General features: G+C 39.5%; 1 protein-coding gene and 2 pseudogenes across 1 annotated transcript; 1 reads left to right on the plus strand and 2 right to left on the minus strand.

Moving 5' to 3' along the window:
- Positions 1-1,196: 1,196 nt before the first annotated feature.
- On the minus strand, positions 1,197-6,157 carry LOC103342682 (uncharacterized). The gene is made up of 3 exons (XM_089051420.1): positions 5,197-6,157; positions 4,585-5,117; positions 1,197-2,310 (listed from the first exon to the last, which is right to left on the minus strand). Exons 1-3 carry the CDS (start codon positions 6,047-6,049, stop codon positions 1,462-1,464), a joined length of 2,235 nt encoding a protein of 744 aa, XP_088907546.1. The 5' UTR covers positions 6,050-6,157; the 3' UTR covers positions 1,197-1,461.
- Positions 6,158-13,345: 7,188 nt separating this feature from the next.
- LOC103321540 (18.5 kDa class I heat shock protein-like) lies at positions 13,346-13,819 on the minus strand (annotated as a pseudogene).
- A 2,693-nt stretch (positions 13,820-16,512) lies between these two features.
- LOC148917610 (17.3 kDa class I heat shock protein-like) lies at positions 16,513-16,949 on the plus strand (annotated as a pseudogene).
- The last annotated feature ends 6,156 nt before the right edge of the window (positions 16,950-23,105 follow it).

Genomic DNA, 23,105 nt, shown 5'->3' on the forward strand with positions numbered 1-23,105 from the left:
AGTGCTCAAACGGATCAATGATAATGCCTATGTTATTGAGTTACCGGATTCCATGGGAATTTCCAATACTTTTAATGTTGCAGATTTATATGAGTTCCGTGAAGATGAGGTCCTTTATCCAGATCATAACTCGGGGTCGAGTTCTTCGGAGGTGGAGGGGACTGATGTAGAACAAATGGCAGATTTTATCGCGGTTGAGCTAGAAAAAGGACGTAGCGGGAATTTGCAGATTTGTCGTCCGAGCTCCGATTAGGACGCAAAATACCATTTCGGAAAGGGAACGATGCCACGAGTCAAACTGACTACTTTTTTTTGTGACGTATGATGGATTTTGGCATTCTGAGGTCGTTTGGCCTTCCAAAACCGCATTCAAAGTTTCTTAGTTAATTTTCCGAATAAATTATGTTTTTCAGTTTTAATGTAATAACCCCCCTAGCAGCTCAAGGGTTGAGAGATGTGTATTTAGACAGATTTGGTGAACGTTTTTGATCATCTCAGATTTTAATAAAATTATCCCAAGAGAATTCCTCTTAATTTCTAGTGGAATTCAGATTTCTTGTTACTCAAGGTTTTCGTTTGAAACCTTTGTTGCTTGTGCTGCGTCACATTTCATTGATATCAACATTGATGACCACTGACACTCCAAAATCAAACATAGATATACATAATGTGAAGGTGCCTGCACTACAGAATACAGAGACGATATTAACAAGAGATTTCAATGGCTTTGACATCAGGCTTCTTCACCTCTGCCTTTGGAACAGTGGCACTCAGAACCCCATTCTCCATTGCAGCCTTAATCTCATCCACCTTTGCTTCTTCACCTCTGCCTTCCGGAGAATGCGAAGGTAGACGAGATTTAGGCTGCAATGGAGAATGGGGTTCTGAGCGTCACTGTTCCCAAAGCAGAGGTGAAAAAGGCCGATGTCAAAGCCATTGAAACATTAATATTCTGTGTCCAATAATCAAAGTTTTCTAGAATTATTAATATATACCTTTGCATTGCATCAGTTATGTGTCTTGTATCATTCTTAGATGCATAATCTATGAATTGTTTTGAGAATTTCCCCGCATATATCGTCTATATCTTCTATCAGTTATAGTTTGAGCACTTCTCTTCAAACAATTTCACCCATGGCACTTTCGTTCCAACAAGATTTATATATATGGAGGAAATAAAAATAGATTTCAGATTAACCAGCAACAAATGCTCCACAGAATCTTTAATTATTAAGTAGCTTCAACATATACCTTAAGCATAAACCTTCTCAAGCATCCAAACTTATCACTCTGACTCACTCTTAACAAATTCTAACAGAAACAAATCAAAGCAAACACAGCTCACTAGCCAAACACAACCTGCTGGTACTCAAACAGATTCTCCATCGTTAAATAGATGGTTTACTTTAGGAATCCGGTGTAGTTCCTCCAACACATTAGGAAACAACAGTCGTATTCTCCTCAGAATTTGTTGGTACGGTGACGTGCAGGTGCAGTCAAACTATCAACAGCGTTCCTGAGGCTTTTTGGGATATCATGCTTGAACCTGCGCCAAAACTTCCTCGCCAACCAAATGACAAGACGAATGGTGTGGATTAAAGCGATGCACAGAAGCAATGAACCCCAAGCAATATTGGATGTATTAAATAAATCATCATATTCATATGATTCAAAAAATTCAGTATCAGGGATCACTAACGCGAGAGCCTGCATATAGGTAAATGTCATAGAAGAGAGAGTGATACACATGGCCATTGATAAAAGCCACATAATTAGACGATTCTGGAGCGGAAATCCTCCAACAAGCAACAGGGTGACACTGAGAGAAGCAAGAAACGAGATGGTATTCAATCTTACGAACATGATGAACCCTTCTGGGAGGTGGTTGCCTGCCACTGCAGTTCCAGCTAAGCATCTGTTATCATCGGTGCAATAAGAAATAGTTCCATTTGTTTTATCCTCTCCCCAAACACCACCGGGTGGGTTAATTACAGCTTGGAAAGTTGCAGTTGATATCATGGTTGCCACAACCATCAGCATGTCACGTGTTGCTTCCACCCAAGTTTTGGGGTATTCCAAGCAATTTACCAGTGCATTTATCAGACAGCGAGCTGTTGCTACTGTTTTGTACCAAATCTTACCAGCAGGAGCGGCAGTAGTTCTCGATGGTGGTGATTGGCGATCAAGCTTGTTGCTTTTTCTTTCCATGCCAGGCTCAAGCAAAATTTGATCAAGTTCAGGTTTAAGGCTGCTCGGGTCTCTTGGGTTTTGCTCTGAGCCATTTGCTTCTGCTTTTACAGCAGGTATCGTCTGCACAAGTCGTACCATTAATATATTCAAAAATCTATAGTAAATTTAGCTTTTCTCCTTGAAACTCATTTTTTCTTACCTGCAGCCTGTTACCTAATTTTTCTATCAATAAAACCCTAACTTATATAACTAAAACATAATGATTAAGATCCAACTAAAGCAGTTGCCTAATCAATCTACAAATCTAATTATAATAATGACTTTATTTTTTAAATGATTTGGTGTACTTTAATGTTTTTTTTTTCCAAATTTGTGACTTTTTTTATGAAAAAAGTTTAGGGGGAGATTGGCTACTATCACCACCAGCGCCAAGGTAGACCTACAACCTCAAACCAGAAGAATTTAAGCTCGCACCCAACTGTCAAATACCACGATTATGAATTTATGTAGAAAATTACAAATCGTACACTAACGAGGATTGCTGGCAGCAAGACTCGAACACTAATGGAGTTACACACACTACAGGCACCTTACCAAATTTGTGACATTTAATGTTCTTATTTGTTTCTTTGTCTTCTTTCGGTGTGGGATTTTTTATTTTTTTATTTTTGCGCAATATATTCAATTTTCATTCCATCAATTGTTACCAATTCTCTTTAATTCAAATTTCGTTTATAGATTAATGTATTCATTCTTTTAAATTCAAAATTATTATGTACCTATTTTAAATTGTATTTTCAAATATAAGTAAATCATTGTACTTAAAAATATAGGTAAATTAATATACGAAGTCTTTGCGAAAAACATAAATAATTATAGGTAAATAATTTACTTAAATAATCTAGGTAAATTAGGGACCTGAAAAATATAGGTGCATATAGATAAATAGTGAACCTATACCTTTTTACTTATCTATATATGTAAATGTAAATGACGTACCTATCTTTTTACAAAATATAGGTAAATTACCTATACAATCTAAATAATTTACCTTTAAAGCCTAATTCGAAAATTTACATATATAGTCTATTAAATTAGTATATACCTACGAAATATAGGTACAATACTAGTGATTATTTACCCACGTATCGCCATATTTTGTATATCATTTTCCTATACCATCTAATTAAATTAATCTACCTACAGAATATATGTAAGTTACTCAGTAATTATTTACCTGTGTATCACTATAATTTTCCAACGGACAATTATCTAAGTAATATATTTTCGACAAAGACTAATTTGTATATTAAGTATATTGTCATTGTTCAACTATAATATTATTCTTAGGGTTCATTACACTTTCGTACCCTATGGTTATACTCTTAAGACATGTCAGTTCCTATCTTTTTAATTTTTACAGTTAGATATCCGGGTCTTGTAAATTTGTTACAATGTGGTTCCGTTAGGGTGGAGAGAGAGAAATAAACAATTTTAATATTTTTTTAATATTTTAATCAGTTTTAAAAAAAATTTAAAAATAAAATGTGGGACTCATAGTGCCATGTAGACAACTAATGCAGAGATCTAACTGAACCACATTGTAATAAATTTAAAAGATCGGGGTATGTTATTGTAAAAATTTAGAAAGTAGGGACTAACATATCATAAGAATATAACCATAGGGTACTAAAGTGTAATCAACCTTTATTTTTATTTAGGTATACTGTATTTCTTGATTTTGTTTTGGTCGAATCCTTTTTTTATTGATTAGATGCCCAAATAATAGGGATTAAACATAAATGCTAAAAATCAAGGATATTTTAATGAAATGCTCCATTCCAGCTGATTTATATTAGTCATAGAGTTGCAATCAATAACATCTATACAAATTTATAAATAAACCCAATCCTAGACATGTATTTATAAAAAAACCCAAGCACTATTTAAACATAGAAACACACCCAAAATCAACCCCAAAGTCAACTTTTTGGGTGTGTTTATAAATGGGTTTTGAGTGTGTGTAATGATGGGTTTTGGGTGTGTTTATATATTTAAATAGTGCTTGAGTTTTTTTATAATTTCAACCCCCATTTTGGGTGTTTTAGTGAAACTCCCTTTTAACTATTTTCCGTGTTTTCTCATTTATTATTTTCTCCTTTTTAGTTCTTTGTTCAATTTATTTAAGAGTGATAAGAGATAGGTGTGATATAGTTTGTGAACATATAACCCACGTCATTTGGGAACTCAATACCAGCAGTTTAAACACAAACTCAATATACCAACCAGGACTAAATGCGGACTTGTACCTAACACACTAAATAGACAAGGAATTCCCGAAAATCATCATCATATGAGGAATATATGATAAGAGTATATATAGCACAAACTTACCCCATGAGATGATGCAGTGGTTTCCAAAGTGCTTTCTGAAATGTCAAGGGCTGTCATGCCCCTACCATTCACGACCTTTAAGTTGGTCCTTCTATCCCAAGTCAAAAGGTGCACAACCTTGTGATGATGGTACATCGTTGCCAAGTGCAAAGGAGTATTTCCTAAGTTGTCTTTTTTGTTTATCAACATTCGAAACTCGCCGTTTTTGAGAAAATATTTGACAAGATTGTCTTTGCCAAATCTTGCTGCAACATGGAGTATATTTTGGCCACTTGAGTTCTTCAATTCCTTTGAATCGGGACAATGTCGAAGCAGCTCTTTAACAATCTTGACATGACCTTTGCTTGATGCTGAATGGATTGGAAAGTTGCCACCATGATCCATTTGATGAGAATCAGAGAGGCGTATTTCTAATAAGAAACGAACCCCATCTAGATAATCAATTGATGCTGCACAATGCAGTGGAGTCCTCCCTTTCTCATCTTTTGAGTTCAAGATATTTGCTTCCATGTTTGATATTATCTTTAGGACTTCTGGCGTCAGAAAATGAATCAAGTATAAACAAAAATTTAATTTAAAAAAAAAAAAGAATTATTAATTGAATGTACGTACCTTTATTATGGCATCCAAGAATTGCAGCAAGCAAAGGGGAATTGCCTTGAATTTGTGTGTTCTTGTCAACTGCTCTTTCATTCATGATCTTCAGGATCTCAACAAGTCCTTGTTCAGCGGCCAGATACAAAGCGGACTTTTGTTCCTTATTAGTATACAGTGAAACGGCAGGATCGGCCTCTATCAAACGCTTGGCTGCTGATTGGTGACCTCCAATCAAGGCCTCGTGTAGGGCAGTGTTTTCCTCATTATTTTTCATCCTTAGCAACGTCAATACATCATCATTAGTTTCAACATCTGTTGTTCCTCGTGCTTCACGGAGAAGAGTGTTTGTGGTATCTACATCTCCGGTTTTGGCCGCAATGTGAAGCGCAGTGTCGCCCTCAAAGTTTTTCTCTAACAAAAGAGGCTTGTGAAGTTGTAAGATCTCAGCCGCTAGTTGGGCATGGCCGAAGGTCACAGCTATGTGAACAAATGTGTTATTCTCGGGGCTCCGTCGAGACAGAAGCTGAATGCTAGCATTCGGATCATGAAGCTTCTTTGCAATAGTGTCGTTAAAGATACCCTTCTTACCCTCAGTTGCATAGCTGTACAGCTGCTGGTACAAGCGCAAGTTATCAGGATCCTCAAAGTCCCCTGTTTGATGATGCGCTCCTATTTGCATTGATAGTAGTTCCTTTACACTCCGTCCCAACCTAGTACAAACATTTCCAAATTGCGCCCCATTTTCTACATCTACCCCTGCTTTGTATTGACACTCCTTTGTATTGACATTGTCGTCATTGTCATCAGCCATGCTGACACTATCAGCCTGCGGTCTCACCGTGGCCTCGCCCAGTTCTTTGTCTGCCATATTTGGAGCCACAGAGAGAGAGAGAGAGAGAGAGAGAGAGAGAGAGAGAGAGAGAGATGGAACAATAGCTTGCTTTAATAGTCTTGAAAGTAAAGCAGGAAGACACTGTTCTCGTTCATATTCAATAATTTGTTGAAAAGTCAAGAATGTGAGCCCAAAAATGATAGAGCCCACTGTCTAATTGATTGAAGAAAAATAGTGATGAAGTTTGTCTGCTATATTCCCTTGAGAGCCAACTACACATCCACGGGAAGCTATCAACTTTGCCTATAAAAAGGCTTCATCCTTCCCTTGCGTGGGACACACCATCTGAAAAGAAATGAGAGCCCAGGTAAAGAGGAAAGAAAGGAAGGGAACAAAGAGGGTGAGTGAGTGAAGAGGAAAAAAGAGCAAAGAGAAATTCTCCAAAAGAAAAACATCAGTGAGCCACACGTATTGTAAACACTAAAGTTATAGTCTTATTCTTTTACATAGTAGAAAAATTACTGATGTTGCTCTCCGAGGACGTAGGTAAGGCCGAACCTCGTTAAATATTGTGTCTTTTTTACTTTACGTGGAATGAATCTTACGATGTCGATTTGATAAATAAAAATGGATGTAGTTCTAGCCTTACTACGTCTATGTTTTAAAATAAATTTGAAGTGTCATCATTGTTTCTATGTTACTGTTTTAAGGTAAATCGACGTTTTATTTTAAATTTGCTTATTGGGGAAGACGATTTATGCCTCTTTGGAACAAGAAACCCACTCCCACTTTAATGTTTACATACAACCTGGATATTGACGTCCAAATGGACTATTCATACTTAAAAACTTGCATTTTTCATAAAACCTTAAGATACATCTTACTTTAACAATTCTGTCATAGTTCAAAAACCTATCACATATATACAACATATACCACTACTCCTGATGACTACATAGTTCAATTAAGCCAAATTGATCGTCTCGTCAAACGTCAAATAATGATGTAACTGTGAAATCCACCACAAATCCTGACAGCCGAGTCCAACTAGTCCACGTGAAACTGATTTCGGAAAAGAAAAAGAAACATTAGTCTGCCATCTTTGTTTTCTCAGAACCTTATTCCACCTTAGTTATCAAAGATAAATGCCCCACAGTACAGTAGTGCTTTACAAGTGTTGAAAGTAAAGCAGGAAAGCAGGAAGACACTACATGTTTCTCGTTCATCTAAAATACTGTTCAGATGCTCATGAAGGAATAATTCATTCTTCATGTTGATGCATGTCTCCTTCTAGGGAATACTTAGTAGGCAAATACTACTATTTTCATAATCGCTGGTTTACGTACGTCATTATTGTCGTACTCGTCGTAAGCCATGCCGATGCTATCAACGGTCTCACCATTGGAGGCCTCCGCGGTTCTTTGTCTGCCATATATGGACTTGCGCGTTGCCTTAGATTAACTCTGATCTTAATTATATGAAGTTAATCTGAATAGAGATAATTAAGTAATTAGATACAATCTAATCAACGGTGTGTACCGTGTACGTACTTAATTAGAACATTAATGATGGAAGTGGAGGAGCCCGAGAGAGAGAGCGGGAGAAGTGAAGCTACAAGAGCAATATTCTTAAAATTCATAAATAAATAAAATTCTGCAGTTTATTACAAAATTATTTATTCCTTTGCATGTTGTAAATGCGTGAGTTGGTGGATGACCACCATACCTCTTAGTATTCCACCGTTGGATTTTATGTAACCTATGCACTAAGTATTTGTAATTAGTGCTTGTAACCTATAGGTATATTGTAAATGATGGTATTCAATCTCCTATCTTGTAAGCCTATAAATAGGTGGTTCTACCAAAGATTAAGAGAAGAATAAACATGGTGAAACTTTATCTTTAGCATATCACTTCTCTCTACATTTTCTCCCTCTAGTTTTATAACACGTTATCAGAACGACATTGCTCTTGGTATGTTTTCTTTCTCTGAATTTTCATTCTTCTTATATGAGCTAGAGTCATCACATGGTATAGAGTTTCTTTATACTCACCATCAGACTTCATCATGCTCATTTAAGGAAAAAAATTTCTTATTCTTATTACACATGAATATAATGCCATGGTTTTTTTTCTTTGTTTATTTAATTTTAAATATGATCTTAATTATTATGATGAGTTTGTATTATACAAAAGATCAGGGCCCGAAGTTCCTCGATCCTCATCATATAACTAGATTAGGACCTAGAGTTCTTTTGACTGAATCAGAACCTGAAGTTCTTTGATTCCAAATAATTGATGGCGTGAAGTTCCGCGAATTTAAAGAGCACATAAGGAAATGAAACTCCTCAATTTTGTATTAATCAAAATCAGAATTCCATGAGGCCTACATATGTCAAGAACCCGAACCAGAAGTTTTGAGTGCATATACATCGATTTGAGTATGAAGTTCAAAGCACAACTATTAATTTAATTTATTTAGATCTACGTATTCGAACCTGAAGTTTCGAATATATATTGATATGAACCTGAAGTTCATAGTTTTTCATGGATCTTAATACTATACATGAACCTGAAGTTCATTACTTATTTGTGCCTATATGAACTTGAATTGGATGGAAATCCAATTCTTAAACTTGTAGTTTTATCTACATATTGAATCCACATTAATATTGGATTATCTTGAATTTCATAGTCTTTAATTAATTTATTTTATTTCCTTGTTTATACCAATTTACTCATTTTATTTTATTTTATTTTATTTATGTTGGGTTATTAGTTAATTTTGTTTTACAATGGTAATGTTTTGTATTACCGCCCAAATATTGACAGTCAGAGGCGTTTATTGGAGAAACTTCCTACTTTCTTTTGTGGATAGGAAGTTTATGATGTCATGAACCAGAAGTTTATGAGGCTCCAATATTACACAACTATTAAAAGTAGTTAAAGATTATGATATTATGAACCAGAAGTTCATTGACCGGATAACTTTTATGTTGTGGCATGACTATCTTGGCAATCCATGTTCCACAATGATACATAAGATTTTTATAAATTTGTAAGGACATTGTTTAAAGACTCAAAATATTGTCTTGTCCAACAAATATCATTACAAAGAATGGTCACAAATAAAAGTTGTCATAAGATCATCTCAGTCAAAAATTGACTTGAGCCATCTTTCCTGAAATAATTTCAAGGGGATATTTGTGAGCCTTTACAACATTTAATTATGGATCATTTCACCAGTTTTATTGAATGTGCCTACTAAAATGGTCACATATTTGTCTCTTGTCAAGACGCTTACGAGCACAACTCCCACATTATCCAATCCAGTCAATTTGAATTGATAATGATGGTGAGTTTATTTTCCTACATTTTGAGACAATTTTCCCCCCGTTAGGGGGAGAAATGACAATTCCTGAGGAACGTCGTGAAATATTGTTGAATTGGTCCGCTTTTGTCTGATCAAGATAATGCATATATAAAGTTATGAATATGCAAGCATGGATTGATATTCATGTATCACAATCCATTAACATGGCAATAAGTGACTATATATAATGCATGCATGGAGTATGACAAAAATATAGGTTCTAAAAACTTAACTCCCTAGAAATGGAGATTATTTGAAAAATTCAAGCCCTATCAAAAATAACGCTCTATATGAGGTTATGATCTACATATTCTAATTAATTCATCGTAAAAGAGATGTTTGTCCCATAAGTGACAACATTAGCCCCTGAAGAGGCATTGGTACCCCAAAGCAATGAGATGCTTATAAATTATGCATGCGCATGCACGTGAGAATTGTGGGATCACGAATTGATGATACATTTGGTTTATTAGTAACTAGGCAATTCCATTTATCACTAAATAAGAAGGGTTGGATATTGAATCTATAACTCAAACACCAAATTACAAATGTTAAGTATGAAGGTTATGAATTGGTGTTTGTGAAGTGAAATAAAATCACTAATATGACATAAGGTTTCCTGGTAGAGACATAGTTTTAGTCTCCCATCTCATTGTAGATGCATCCACATTTCTATAAGTGCAGTTGTTATTTTAACGCAAAACATATAGCATGTGTTAAATGCATATTTATTAAGACTATATGGTACATGGAAATCCTTAAAGCTCATGAAATACTTGAGATATATGGATGAAGTGACCCCTTGAAGGATATAAAGTACCACAATATTCTTAATTAAGAGTTTAAGTATTTTAAATTCAAATTTGATATTGTTGTAACATATTCTAACTATTAAATTAGTTGTTGATGCTCCTAAAGATTTCAATCATTTGAAAAGTGAAAAGCAGGTCGAATAGTGTGATAGACGATCATGTATGAAGACAATGTTGCTTGTATTGCTCAAATCAGAGAAGGGAAGATATTAATCAGGGGGAGCATCCCAATTCTACTACATAGAGGACATATGTGCGTTGTACTCTTTTTCCCTTCGACTAGGTTTTTGTCCCATTAGGTTTTTCCTAGTAAGGTTTTAACGAGGCAACATAAGTGTATCCAACACCATATCAATGATCCACAAGAAAGTTTCACTCTTTTTCCCTTCGCTTTGGTTTTGTCCCACTGAGTTTTCCAAGCAAGGTTTTTAATGAGGGAACTATGTCATTGTATGGTGGACATCCAAGGGGGAGTGTTGTAAATGCGTGAGTTGGTGGATGACCACCATACCTCTTAGTATTCCACCGTTGGATTTTATGTAACCTATGCACTAAGTATTTGTAATTAGTGCTTGTAACCTATAGGTATATTGTAAATGATGGTATTCAATCTCCTATCTTGCAAGCCTATAAATAGGTGGTTCTATCAAAAATTAAGAGAAGAATAAACATGGTGAAACTTTATGTTTAGCATATCACTTCTCTCTACATTCTCTCTTTAGTTTTATAACATTGCACAAGTTTTTTAGGAAGAGTAATGCTACACTTACCACATTTATATCCCACATTTTCATACCACCTTATGTGGCAGATGAAGTGGACAATCACAGCAATTAAAAAGTGTCAATAAATCATAAAAGATAAGAAAACTTTAAATTAATTTTAATTGATGTGTTGTCCACCTCATATGCCACATAAAGTAGCATGAGAATGTGGTATACAAATGTGGTAAGAGTAGTATTATTCTTTTAGGAATTATAAGAATATTAGGCATGAAATAATAAGATGAGGAAAGTTTTAGGCTTTGTTTGGGAAATGGGGGATTTCGGTTTGGATTTGGAGGCCCCAAAACCAAATCGGAATTGGCCCAAATACACTTTAAGATTTCACAAGCTCAAATCTTAGGATTTCGCATGAATTTTTTTTTTTTTTTAATTTTAAGAAATGCCTTTTAAGAGTAGGTATTTGACAAATCCATCCCCGAAATATTTTATTTTTTTAAAGACTAAAAATGTTTAATTACCTCGAGGCTAATGGACCTTGAGGCTTCAATTTCATTAATTTGATACAAAACGTATCCAAATTTGACCAATTCACCCTGTCTCTTACATTGATCGTCTGGTCAAACATCAAATGCTGATGTGGCAACTGTAGAACCCACCACATATCCTGACATCCTAGTGCAAATAGTCCGTGGGAAACGGATTTTCGAAAAGAAAAAGAAACATTAGTCTGCCATCACTACTAAAAAAAGGCTCAAAAGAGATTGAGTGCTATCAGTCCCTTTTGGCTTCTTTAGGGACTAAAAACATTGCTTATTCTAGTATAAAGGGGTCCTCTATTGATAATATGTCACTGATTATAAAAATTAGTGCCTAATGTTTGTAATGAGTCCCACAATCCTAACACCCGATACGAGTACATTAGTCCCAAATAAATTCGTTCCTAATATAATCAAAAGGCACATAATGCTCATCATTCCCTACTGAAATAGAAAAGCATTTTCATTATTTAGATATATTTATATTTATTTGGTGTGTTTTTATATTATTTGTAATTTTCAATTTATCCACCATCCGTGCCTGTAAAAAATATTCTTTTAAAAGTTTTCATATATTTAAACATTAGCAACCCAGCCTCAATCCTTGCCTTTCAAACATTCACTGGTTTTTTTTTTCGTTTTCAAATATTCATTGTTTCTCAAATAAAAGAATTACATTCCTAATGGAAATACTTATATTCAACACTTCCGAAAATAATGAGAATACACCATACACAATAATTCCATTAATCTTTTCATAATGAAAATACAGAAAGTGTTGCAAGTGGTGGACCTATCGTTAGGACTATTGCATATAATATTTTCATACTGGAAACAGACCAAGTATTGCAAGTGGTCAACCTTTTTAACAACGATATTACAGTTATGATATTAAAAACCAAAAACTTACTTGGAAAAGAGAAAAAATACAGAATTTCATTAAGCTCCACCTTGCTATTCACCATTAACTGCCATTCAGCTCCTCCTTGCTTGACTTGATTCGCCATTGAGTTTCCCCTTACTTGACTGGATTTGCCACAATCACTCAACTAAGTATTGGCTTTCCTCTGGCCAAAAGGTAATTGTTATATCTTCTCAATTAGATAGCTGACTTGTCTTAAGTCATTCATGTGGGGACACTAAGATAAGTATATAGGTGCTCAGTGGAGAGTGAGTACAACACAATCCATGAATAGATGTTGAATGAAAGTCTACCTACATGTCAATCCTTAGGACCACTATAACCTAGTTTAACTGCACTTTCACTTCCCTTAAGACCAAGTGAACTAAATTCCACTAATTTTTTTTTTCAAGAGACTTGTAGCTCAAGTGGTAAGAGTAGTTATTCATGCACTCAAGGTCCTATACTCGAATCCCCTCTTCAATATCCCTTGTATGAAAAATAAAAAAACTACTCATATCTTGCATAAACCATTTCATATGCAATTTAAATTCCCCGTTTTAACCAAACTGAACCATAAAGTATTGAGGCATTCCACACCTCCCTAAACATGAACTATGATCAATATGGTTAAAATTGAATCATTTTTACCTAAAAATTCAATCGAACTAATTACAATATGATAATTTAATTTGATTCGGTTTTGACAAAAATCATAAAGAACCCTAAACACAATCGAATCATTATTGCCTTGCACCATTAAAGCTCGATGGTCCAAATCAACCGTCAACCATGTATTTAATTTGTCCACATTGAAGCCAAAGCAAGCCACTCATTTCATTATTCATGACATTTTTCACACACAAAATACAAATTACAATGAAAAGTTGTTCCAGATCTCCAACGTATCCATCATTTGATCTTACAATTTTAATATATTAATATATTATATACTGAAGAATATAGATGGCCTCAAATTCTCAATTTCAACCAAAGATTTCAATGGCTTTGGCATCAAGCTTCTTCACCTCTTTCTTGGGAACAGTGACACTCAGAACCCCATTCTCCATTGCCGCCTTAATCTCATTTACCTTGGCATTCTCGAAGTGAAACCTCCTCAGAACTTGCATTTGCTGCGCCCACCTGTGCCTACTTGTCGTTCTTGTCCTACTTCTCTACATTCCTCTCTCCTGATCCAAAGCACCTGTTGTCTTCAACCTCCACCTTCACCTCTTCTTTCTTGACCGGAATGTCGCCTTGAACACATGAGCTTCTGGGGTCTCCTTCAATCTATTCTAGTGTTGAAAAGCAGAATTTTCCGGAAAATTCGGGAATGGAGAGTGATGAGGAGGAAGGGGTGGAAATCCTTGAAGGGTCCCAGAGATCAGAGAGAAAGGGTCGAAAATGCTGCTTTGTCGGAAGTTGGGGATGATCGACATGGTGAAAACTGATGGGTTTTGTTTGGGAATTGAGTTGTTGAATTATGCTTTGCTTTTGGTTGAAAGCGGAGGATTGATTGCGTATTTATACGGGGCCTGAGAGTTTTCGAGGATAGAGTAGACTGGTGAAATTGGTACTTAGGTGACGATGGGTAAATTTAAAAGATATTCAACCAAGAACGCAGCAAACTTCACACTCTAGACCTTGACCAAATACTCTTATGACTAGTCAACTGTCATATATGAATTATACCAAACAATAACATACACAGAGCATACAAAGATGTACCTGCAAGCTTAGAGAATTACTAGTAACAACCTAAGCACTCAGAAAGACCCGTCAATTTAGGCATCCCCTGTACTAGCAACAACTATGGTGAAAGTGTGTGAAGACAGCATAATCAAGCAAACACCAAACAACAGAAAAAGATGACTAGTCAACCGCACAAACCCAAATGACTAGTCAACTATCAAGAACACAAACCCAGAAAATTTACAGAGTTGGAAACAGCTGTTCACAGGAAAACCCACCATTGGGAAAAATTGGGGGTCATCAACCGACCAGGCAATCCACTAAGTAGAAAAAGATTAGTACAAAGGAACACAAGCAAGCTCAAGAAAAGCCTAGATCTATTTAGGAAGATGAGCTATACCATCTCTGTGCAATCTTCTTCTCCAACTTAGCAAAGCTTGAAGCTCAGTTTTTCATGGCAATAGCAGCTCCTTCTCCAGCTCGTTCATCTCATGGCACTAGCTTGCAAGCTCCAACACAAATCGAAACCAAAATTTGGATTCAAAGGAGAATGACCAATTTCTTCAAGAAACCATACTCTTGAAGAAATCAGTCTTGAATATAACCTAGATATAAATGAGGGAATGATTTAAATAGCTAGATGCAGATTCGTGTTTCAAATGCAGTTTTTCAAAAAGAAATCAATTGGAAAAACTCATAGATGAAATATTTGGTTCTCTCTTGAGGAAGAAGAAGAGAAAGATAGCAAGCCAATCTTTCCAAAACTTCCACCCAAAAGAGACAGCCGCCAAATGACCAAAATCGTAGCCTTTACATACCAAAAAATTCCTTAGGTCAGAAACCCACAAGGCAGCAGAGAGAGAGAAAGAAGAATAGGACAAAACAGTTTGTTATCCAGCTGGAAATCCTACAGAGCAAGGATGACTAGTCATCTTTTTATGAAGACTGTTTAATGTAATGATAAGCAATGCTCAATACCTTTGTCAACTTGCTTGTGCCACCATAGAGCAGAGATTAGAGAAGAACACCAAGAAAAGTTTTTCTTAATCTAAACTTGAGCTTGATAAATAACAATACACATCCCATTACAAAGTTGTCAAGGGAAGCCAAAAGAAAATTACAAAAACCATACATTAACAACTGGGCCGTTAGAACGCTATATATGATTTTCTTCTCGAACTTTCTAGGATTCCCAAGCATCTGTCTGTTGTGGGCTCGTAACAGTTTATGAGATAATTTATCATATCATGTTCATTGTTGTTAGAATGCAGCTAAACTCAAATTTCCTCCTTTTAAAATATAACTATTTATGTATTGTTCAGTTTCAAATTGTTTTTTTCTTCAACCAACTCAAATGGGGTTAAACCCAAATTTCCCCTCTTCAAAATACAACCATTCATGTATTGTCCAGACTCAAACAGTTTTTTCCTCCAACTTTGCAGGACTCAAAATTTAAGTCCGTAACTTTATTAATTATTTAAGAATTGTTTAACTCTAAAATTATTTTGTGTTTAGTTTTTCTTAAGTTAATTTTAGTTTATACCATCGTGAATTATTTTTCTGAACATTTTAACATTAAAAGAAAATCTAATTTTGAAAATAAAAATCTAATTCATAAATGATAAAGGACAAACACACACATACTAGGAACAAAAAAAGTGTGTATTTATGTACTTTAGGGTAATTTTGAGGTTAGACTAGTTAATTACCATTTTGGCCGTTGGATTTCGTTTTGGGCCGTTGGATCTTTTTTATAAGGTCATCTTTTTTATAAGCCTTTTTGCACACGCTTGGCTCATGTAAGAGGCCTTTTTTTATTCACAGCGTGTTAGCGCAACTCTACAAAGTTTTTTTAATCTTTATTTTGCAATTGTAATTTTTAGATGTCGTCTTGTATCACTTGACTTACAAAGTTGCGCAGCCATTGTTGGGGCTCTGCTCACTATAAACTTATATGATATTGTAAGTTTCTTCCAATGTCTCATATAAAATTATATTGTCCCGTGAATATGAATATGAATCATGCATAAGTGAGCAATCCATCCTTTAAATGATAAAACCGAGGTTTTTACATTGTTATTCACTATCATATTGCGATATGTTAGCAATTCCACATATTGTATGAAGTTTCTCACAAACATGGTGTGATGATGGATGAGATTTAACTATTGTAATTTTGATAGCTTCGAAGTTCGAACATCAAAAGGAAAAAGAAAAACTAACTGTGAACCCATAATAAAATATCTTAGGCCCACTTTCTCAACAGTCCTAGAAAGTTCAAAAAAAAAATATCACAAAACTGTTTTTCAAAACTAGAAAGTTCTTGGGCAGCTTATATAAGCAACCAAAGCCTCCACAATTCTCCAACTTTTGAAGCGAAGCGGCAAATTCCGAATTCGATACTCAAAACTTTCTCATCATCTCAAACAAACCCAAGACCAAGAGATTCAACCAATTCATAATGTCGATCATCCCAAGCTTTAGACGAAGCAGCATTTTCGACCCCTTCTCCCTTAATCACAGGACCCCTTCAAGGATTTCCCATTCCCTTCCTCCTCATCACTTTCACATTACCGAATTTTCCCAGGAAAATTCAGCTTTCTGAACACGGAATTGATCAGGAAGGGCCGAAGCCCACGTGTTCAAGCGGACCTTCCGGTGAAGAAAGAAGAGGTGAAGGTGGAGGTTGAAAAGCGGTGCTTGAGATCGGTATGTGGAGAAGGAGGACAAAACGACAAGTGACAGGTGGAAGCGCACTAGCCAGCAAGTTCTGAGGAGGTTTCAGCCCGACTTAGAATGCAGGTAGCGAGATTAAGGCTGCAATGGAGAATGGGGTTACAGGTCACTGTTCAAGCAGGTGAAAAGGCCGATGTCAAAGCCATTGAAATCTCTGGTTAATTAATTGAAAAAAATAGAGAGATGTGTCTTGTAGCATTAATATTCTGCGTCTAATAATTGAAATTTTCTAGAGTTATTAATATATACCTTTGCATTGCATCAGTTATGTGTCTTGTTTATACCAAAATGAGCAGCCAATGAACATCAGACACGTGGACCAAGATGGAGCTATGGGAGCCTTCGGCATCTAGCTTCGACATCTTATCTACCGATCGCTCTATTAGGGCAACCTTACCACCAGGACACGTGGCAGTCTCACAATCGATGTCCACAGTCCCACATCGAAACTCTAAGCAAAATGCACACTTCCCAAGGCCTATAAAAGACAACTATCCCAGCTTGGCAGGTAATCAATCAGAACTCACGGCATACTATCTATTGATCTGCAGTTCAAACTTACTAAATCCGTACTTACTTAAGCATCGGAGAGCCTTCGGCCGGCTACGCCACATCGGTGCCTAGGGCTTACCGAGGCGTTTGCTATCTTACAGGTATAACACCCTTGGAAGCTATAGCGTACCCGAGGAAAAACATATCACTAAGTTGCGGAAAATGCAGAACCATTTTTCCGAGTCGCGGTTTGGCGCATTCGTGCTGGGAAGCGATAACAATCAACCTACAATTCCTAAAAACTTGGGAACCACCGGAGACCACAGTTCCTATCAAGGATGGACTCGCGTGCGGTGTGCCAAGTGGAGCAAGCCGTGGCACCCTAGCACCCCCAATTAATCCTCCAAAGATGCTTGAGACCACAGTCGGCCGGAGCTTCTGCTCAAATGACCTCCCTACTGAGGGAAATGGCTAAGCTCAAGAACATAACAATCTCCTCTCATCCAAAGTAGAAGCGAAACACGGCGGTTGCTTAACCAAGTAGCATTGAAACACAAATTGGAACTAAAGCGATCTTCCCAGTGCGGACCTGAGAAGGAAAGAGGGGGCAAAGGCAGCGCCTGCGCCTTAAGCGATTGGTGGTCCCACTCCTCGAGACCAGCCTCATGTGCCGAAGAAGGTGTACCGATTGGTCATCGGATCAGCGACAAGAAGGATGCCGACGACATAGGTCCCAATCGGGGTTAATGCCGCTGCGGACTTCGCGAATGAAGGTCCTAGGAGATAAATCGCCCCTTAGGAAGGTCGGGGTTTGGATTCGGGAATGGAATACGGACGATGAGTACGTCCCCACCAGAACCGAATCAAACTACCGTTCGAAACTCCCCGAAGTATTGAAGGCAAAACCACCAAGTCGAGAAGAACTTCCAAGACTTGATTCCAAAGGAGGTCCCAAGCTAAGAGCCGCTATCAAATCCGCCTTTCGAGAGAATCGAGAAGATGGAAGATGACCAAACCCGTTCCCAAGTTCTCCCGAGGAAAACTTGGCGAGGGCCCTTCACGGCGCATCAAGAAGTCCCGGCGGAGAGGAGGTGCAGCCGATTGCGTATACCATTTATACCGGTGTGGAGGACCCTTTGGCGCACCTTCACTCCTTCAATCGGCGATCGGGTGCAGGGCCTCCGATGGCGAGGGGCAATGTCTCTGTTCCCGTCATCCCTTTCCGGTGCCACCGGCTTTGCAGCCGGTTCTACGTCTTGAGCCAGGGCGGTAGACTCTTTCGACGAACTAAAGCGATTTTCCTTAATCACTTCATGATCGAGACAGACGGCGTGCTCTGCCGATGATGCATGCGATTGGCAGAGAAGAAAACGAACCCCTACAGAGTATGCAGCGCGCTTGATCCGCGAATACTCGAGTGTCCGAAGCGGATGATAGAAGGCGACCTACGGCGCCTTCAAGTGGCCTCTCGGTCCTCTCATTTCGGTACCTCGTACACGAGTAATGGCGGCCCACATATGGCGAGTTGATGAAGCAGCGCAGCGATTCATGCGGCGAATATTTCAACTCCAAACCCGGGCCTTGGCTCGGAAGGAAAGTCAACAACCAAGAGTTATCCGGGGTGGCGGCGATTCTTGGCGGGGCACAAGCGGAAAAATGACGCGATAGTCGCGAGGAAACTTGAAGAGAAGCGGCGGGAAATACGATCGTAATGACCATCGCATGCGCCGCTACGAATCACGATCACGCTACGAAGTCTTCAACCTGCTTGAACATAACATACGAGGCGTTCTAATGAGCAGGCATGACCAAATCTAAAGCCAACAAACAGCCCAATCGGCAAGATAATCGGAATCTTGACAAATTCTGCGATACCACAGCAGAAACGACAATACAACACCAAAACTGCATCGGTGCGAGGAAGATCGTTGAGTGCACGATTCGGAAGAAAGTGGATCATTACATCGCCGAGCCACCACGAGCTGACCACCGACGCGAATCGGCGGATCAACATGATCGGCACCATCGTTGGAGGCCACTCTGGCGGGACCCTCAACCGTTCAATGAAAGCGGTATGTGCGTGCGCTCACTACCCTCAAGTCTCGTATAGAGGGCGATCGGTGCGAGAAAGATCTCAAGGTGGGTGGGAGCCCATCACATTCGAGTGAAGAAGAAGAGAAGGATCATTTACCCCATGATGACCCAATGATCATTCGGGCGAGATCGCCGACTACGATGTAGGTCGGTGGTAATCGACACAGGAGTTCGGTGAGCGTAATTTTTGCCCGATCGTTCAAGGATCGGGTATTGCCGGCGGCATGGTCAATCGGCAAATAAACCGCCCCTCGCTCGGTTTTCTAGGGATGCTGGTCCAACCCGATGGCGAGCGTATCGATCGCTCGCCGCCTTGGCGTAGCCCAGAAGACAATGACCTACGACCAATTCCTCATTATCGACTCCAGACGGCGTATAACGTCATCATAAGGCGCCTGCACTCACGAGGTCAAAGCCCCCATCCCCACATGTTCTTCGATGAAGTTCCTACGCGCAGCGGTGCGGGGTCATCGAGGGACTTTCCGGTATGCGGCGTGCTATGCCACCAGCCCTAAGTCGGTAGCTTGTAAGCCGCCAATGGAAGCCATGGCCGGTGCAAAAACTACGGGCGGTAGGAGGCCCGTGACCCGGGAGAGCGCCGGCGGCGATGGCGACCCTGTGAAAAGCTCGAGGCGTAGTCCCGAGCGAGGATTTTCCCGATTGGTGGTAAAAATCGGAACCACCTAGATCGACCTCCGAAGGCGTTCATCGACTTCGCGGTAGCGAGCGGTCTTAGCCGGTCTTATGACGATATGCCGGTATATCACTGGCGTCATCACCCTGGCTCGGCATCTCCACCGCCACAAACCGGTCGGACGAGCGTCGCTCATACGATGCGAAGTTGACAAGCTCAAAGCCATCGGCTTTATCGGGAAGCTCATTGCCACAATCGACGCTTTCGGTCATGGTTCGGAAGGCCAAGGAGGATGGCGGATGTGTGGGTTATACCGACCTAAATAAGGCTTCTCCAGAAGAAGCGTTTCCCCTTGCGAGAAATCGACCAAATCGTCGACGCTACCGCTGGACACGAGCTGCTGAGCTTCATGAACGCCTATTCAAGATACAACCAGATCTTTATGGACCCTCTCAATAGAGAGCATACGGTATTCATCACCAACCGCGGTTTGTACTGTTACAACGTCATGCCCTTCGACCTGAAAAACGCGGGAGCAACTTATCAACGACTCGTCAACCGGATTTTTGCTAAGCACATCGGCGGCATTGTGAAGGTATATGTCGACGACATGTTGGTGAAAAGCCGAACGGCAGGGGGGCATCTGGAAAACCTCGCCCTCATGTTCGGTATACTAAAGGACTTCGAATGGTGAACGAAGTGCGCCTTGTGTATCTTACAGTAAATTTCGGATTCATGATCGGCCAAAGGGAATCGAGGCTAATCCAGAAAATCAAAGCCATAATAGATATGGAAATGCGAAGATCACGAAGGACCTTGAAGCCTTACGGGCGATGCCGGCTTGCGACACGCTTCATCTCTAAGGCAAGCGACAAGTGCGTGCCGTTCTTTAAAGCTTTGAAAGGGGCAAACATCATATCGCATGGACTCCGAATGCGACCGGACATTCAAAACTTGAAGAACTACGCAGGCGAGCACCGCTATTATCGAAACCGCTCCCGGGGAAATACTCCTATACCTTTCGGTATCAACACTGCCGTTAGCTCGGTGTGCGTCTGAAGCTAGAGAAGCGAGAACTACCGATTTTCTATGTCGACCAAGGCACTCCGGAGCGAGCGCCGGTACCACCCTTGAGACGACTGCAGCCTGGTTGTCTCGGCGCGAAACCGCCCATACTTCCGCCGCGAGATCAACTGATCACGACAAACCAGCCCGCCGGCAGTACTCCAAAAGCGAAAGCGTCGCAGGCGATTGGTCAAATGGGCAATCGAGTTGGGAGAATTACGACATATAGTTCAAGCAAGGCACAGCAGAAAGGTCGGTGTGTAGCGACTTCATCTCAGAGCTCACACCTCCGCTATCGGAAACACCCTTTCAGGGCTAACCTCCTTCGCGGCAGAGAGAATAGATGCGCGCTTTGACATTTCCGTTCCTCTCTGCGTTACTGCACGTGGATGGCTGGCAAACCAACAAGTGGCGCGGTTTAGTGTTAACCACTCGGATGGTGGAAAGTCGAATATGCCCTCCGATTGCTTACGGACCTCTAATAACGAGGCGAGTATGAGGCTTTCTTGGCCGACCGGCTAGCCAAAGCATGAGCGCGAGACAGATTAGCATTCACAGTGACTCCCAGCTCATTGTGAATCAGATAACGGCAAACTTTGCAGCCAAGGATGCCTCTATGTCAGCTTACCTATCGGCAGCTCACCAACTCCTGCAGGAATTTTAGGCCTACGAGTTACGGCAGATCCCCAGGTCGAAAAACAGCCACGCCGATGCGCTCTCGCGTTTAGCTTCGGCAATAAATGACAAGATCGGAAGAAAGGTACCGGTGGAGATATTATCCCAACCAAGCACGACAACTGTTGAGGTATGTACCGTACGGTACGAAGACACATGGATGTCTCCAATCTATGCTTTCTTGGCAAACGGAACACTTCCTACCGATAAGTCCAAAGCTCGAAAACTCCGTTACCGATCGGCAAGATACATAGTCATCAACGATGTTCTGTACAAGCGAGGTTACACGACGCTGTATCTAAAATACCTTACCAAGGAGTAGGGGGACTACATCCTTCGGGAGGTCCACAGCGGAGTCTGAGGTGACCATTCAGGATCCCACTCGCTCGCACATAAAGTCTTCCGACAGGGATATTTCTGGTCAACTCTGCACCAAGATGCGAACATGTTAGTCAAGAAGTGTGACAAATGCCAACGGTTCGGTAGCGTCCCTCATGTTCCTGCCGAACCACTTTCACCGATTGTAAGCCCATGGCCATTCGCCCTCATGGTCCGATGTCAGAAGGCAAGGGTCAGGTCAAATATGTTGTGGTTGCCGTGGACTACTTCACCAAATGGGTAGAAGTCAAAGCCTTAGCAACGATAACGGCAGCCAGAATTGGGGCCTTCGGCTCATATATTCAAAACCTTTGGTGTACCCTTTAAGTTCTTTTCATTTATAAAAGATACAGTAGAGACCCTCGGTCACATTAAACTACGCATATTGGCATCACTATTAGCCTACCGACTGAAGGACAACTTAAAAAGGATTATCTTAATTAAAAAGGATTATCTTAATTACCTACAGGTCCGAGGATTAAGTTTAAGCTTTGATTAGCCTTCGGCATTCAAAGCCGTCGCTTAGCCTTCGGCAAGTACGACTGTTGTTCTCCAACTTCCTACTAGTTGAATTTTCGCTTGAAAGACAACTCTATTGGCTAACGGTAGGTGAGCCTTCTATCTAGCCCTCGGCATTTAAGAAGAGATTTTCCTAAACGCCTTACCGATTGAAAATTAAGATGCAATCAAGTTTGAAGTGAAAAATTAAAAAACAGCTTCGATTAAAAGATGTCCATGGCATCAAGATACAATCAAAATATGCCCACGGCATCAAAGGCTCTATCAAAAGATGCTCACGGCATCAAGGTTACAACAAAATTACATTAAAGGATGCCCTCGGCATCAAGGTCACATAAGATAAAAGCGGGAAATGAAATGGAGCTTTTGGAGGAGATTGCTGCCCTGCCGTTTGAGATAGGACTATACCTTTGTGTATCATTGCAGAGCGTACAAAACTTTCTGTCGGCAATGGAGAGTTG

Source organism: Prunus mume, linkage group LG4, assembly GCF_029339155.1.
Source record: "Prunus mume cultivar Tortuosa linkage group LG4, ASM2933915v1, whole genome shotgun sequence".
Classification (NCBI taxonomy): domain Eukaryota; kingdom Viridiplantae; phylum Streptophyta; class Magnoliopsida; order Rosales; family Rosaceae; genus Prunus; species Prunus mume.

What these genes read in the sequence shown, in the direction of transcription:
- LOC103342682 (XM_089051420.1), bottom strand. Translation starts at nt 6,049, where the DNA reads ATGGCAGACAAAGAACTGGGCGAGGCCACGGTGAGACCGCAGGCTGAT. An exon ending in TCTTGGATGCCATAATAAAG is followed by an intron (nt 5,118 to 5,196) that starts GTACGTACATTC and finishes TTCTGACGCCAG; the next exon opens with AAGTCCTAAAGATAATATCA. An exon ending in CCACTGCATCATCTCATGGG is followed by an intron (nt 2,311 to 4,584) that starts GTAAGTTTGTGC and finishes CGACTTGTGCAG; the next exon opens with ACGATACCTGCTGTAAAAGC.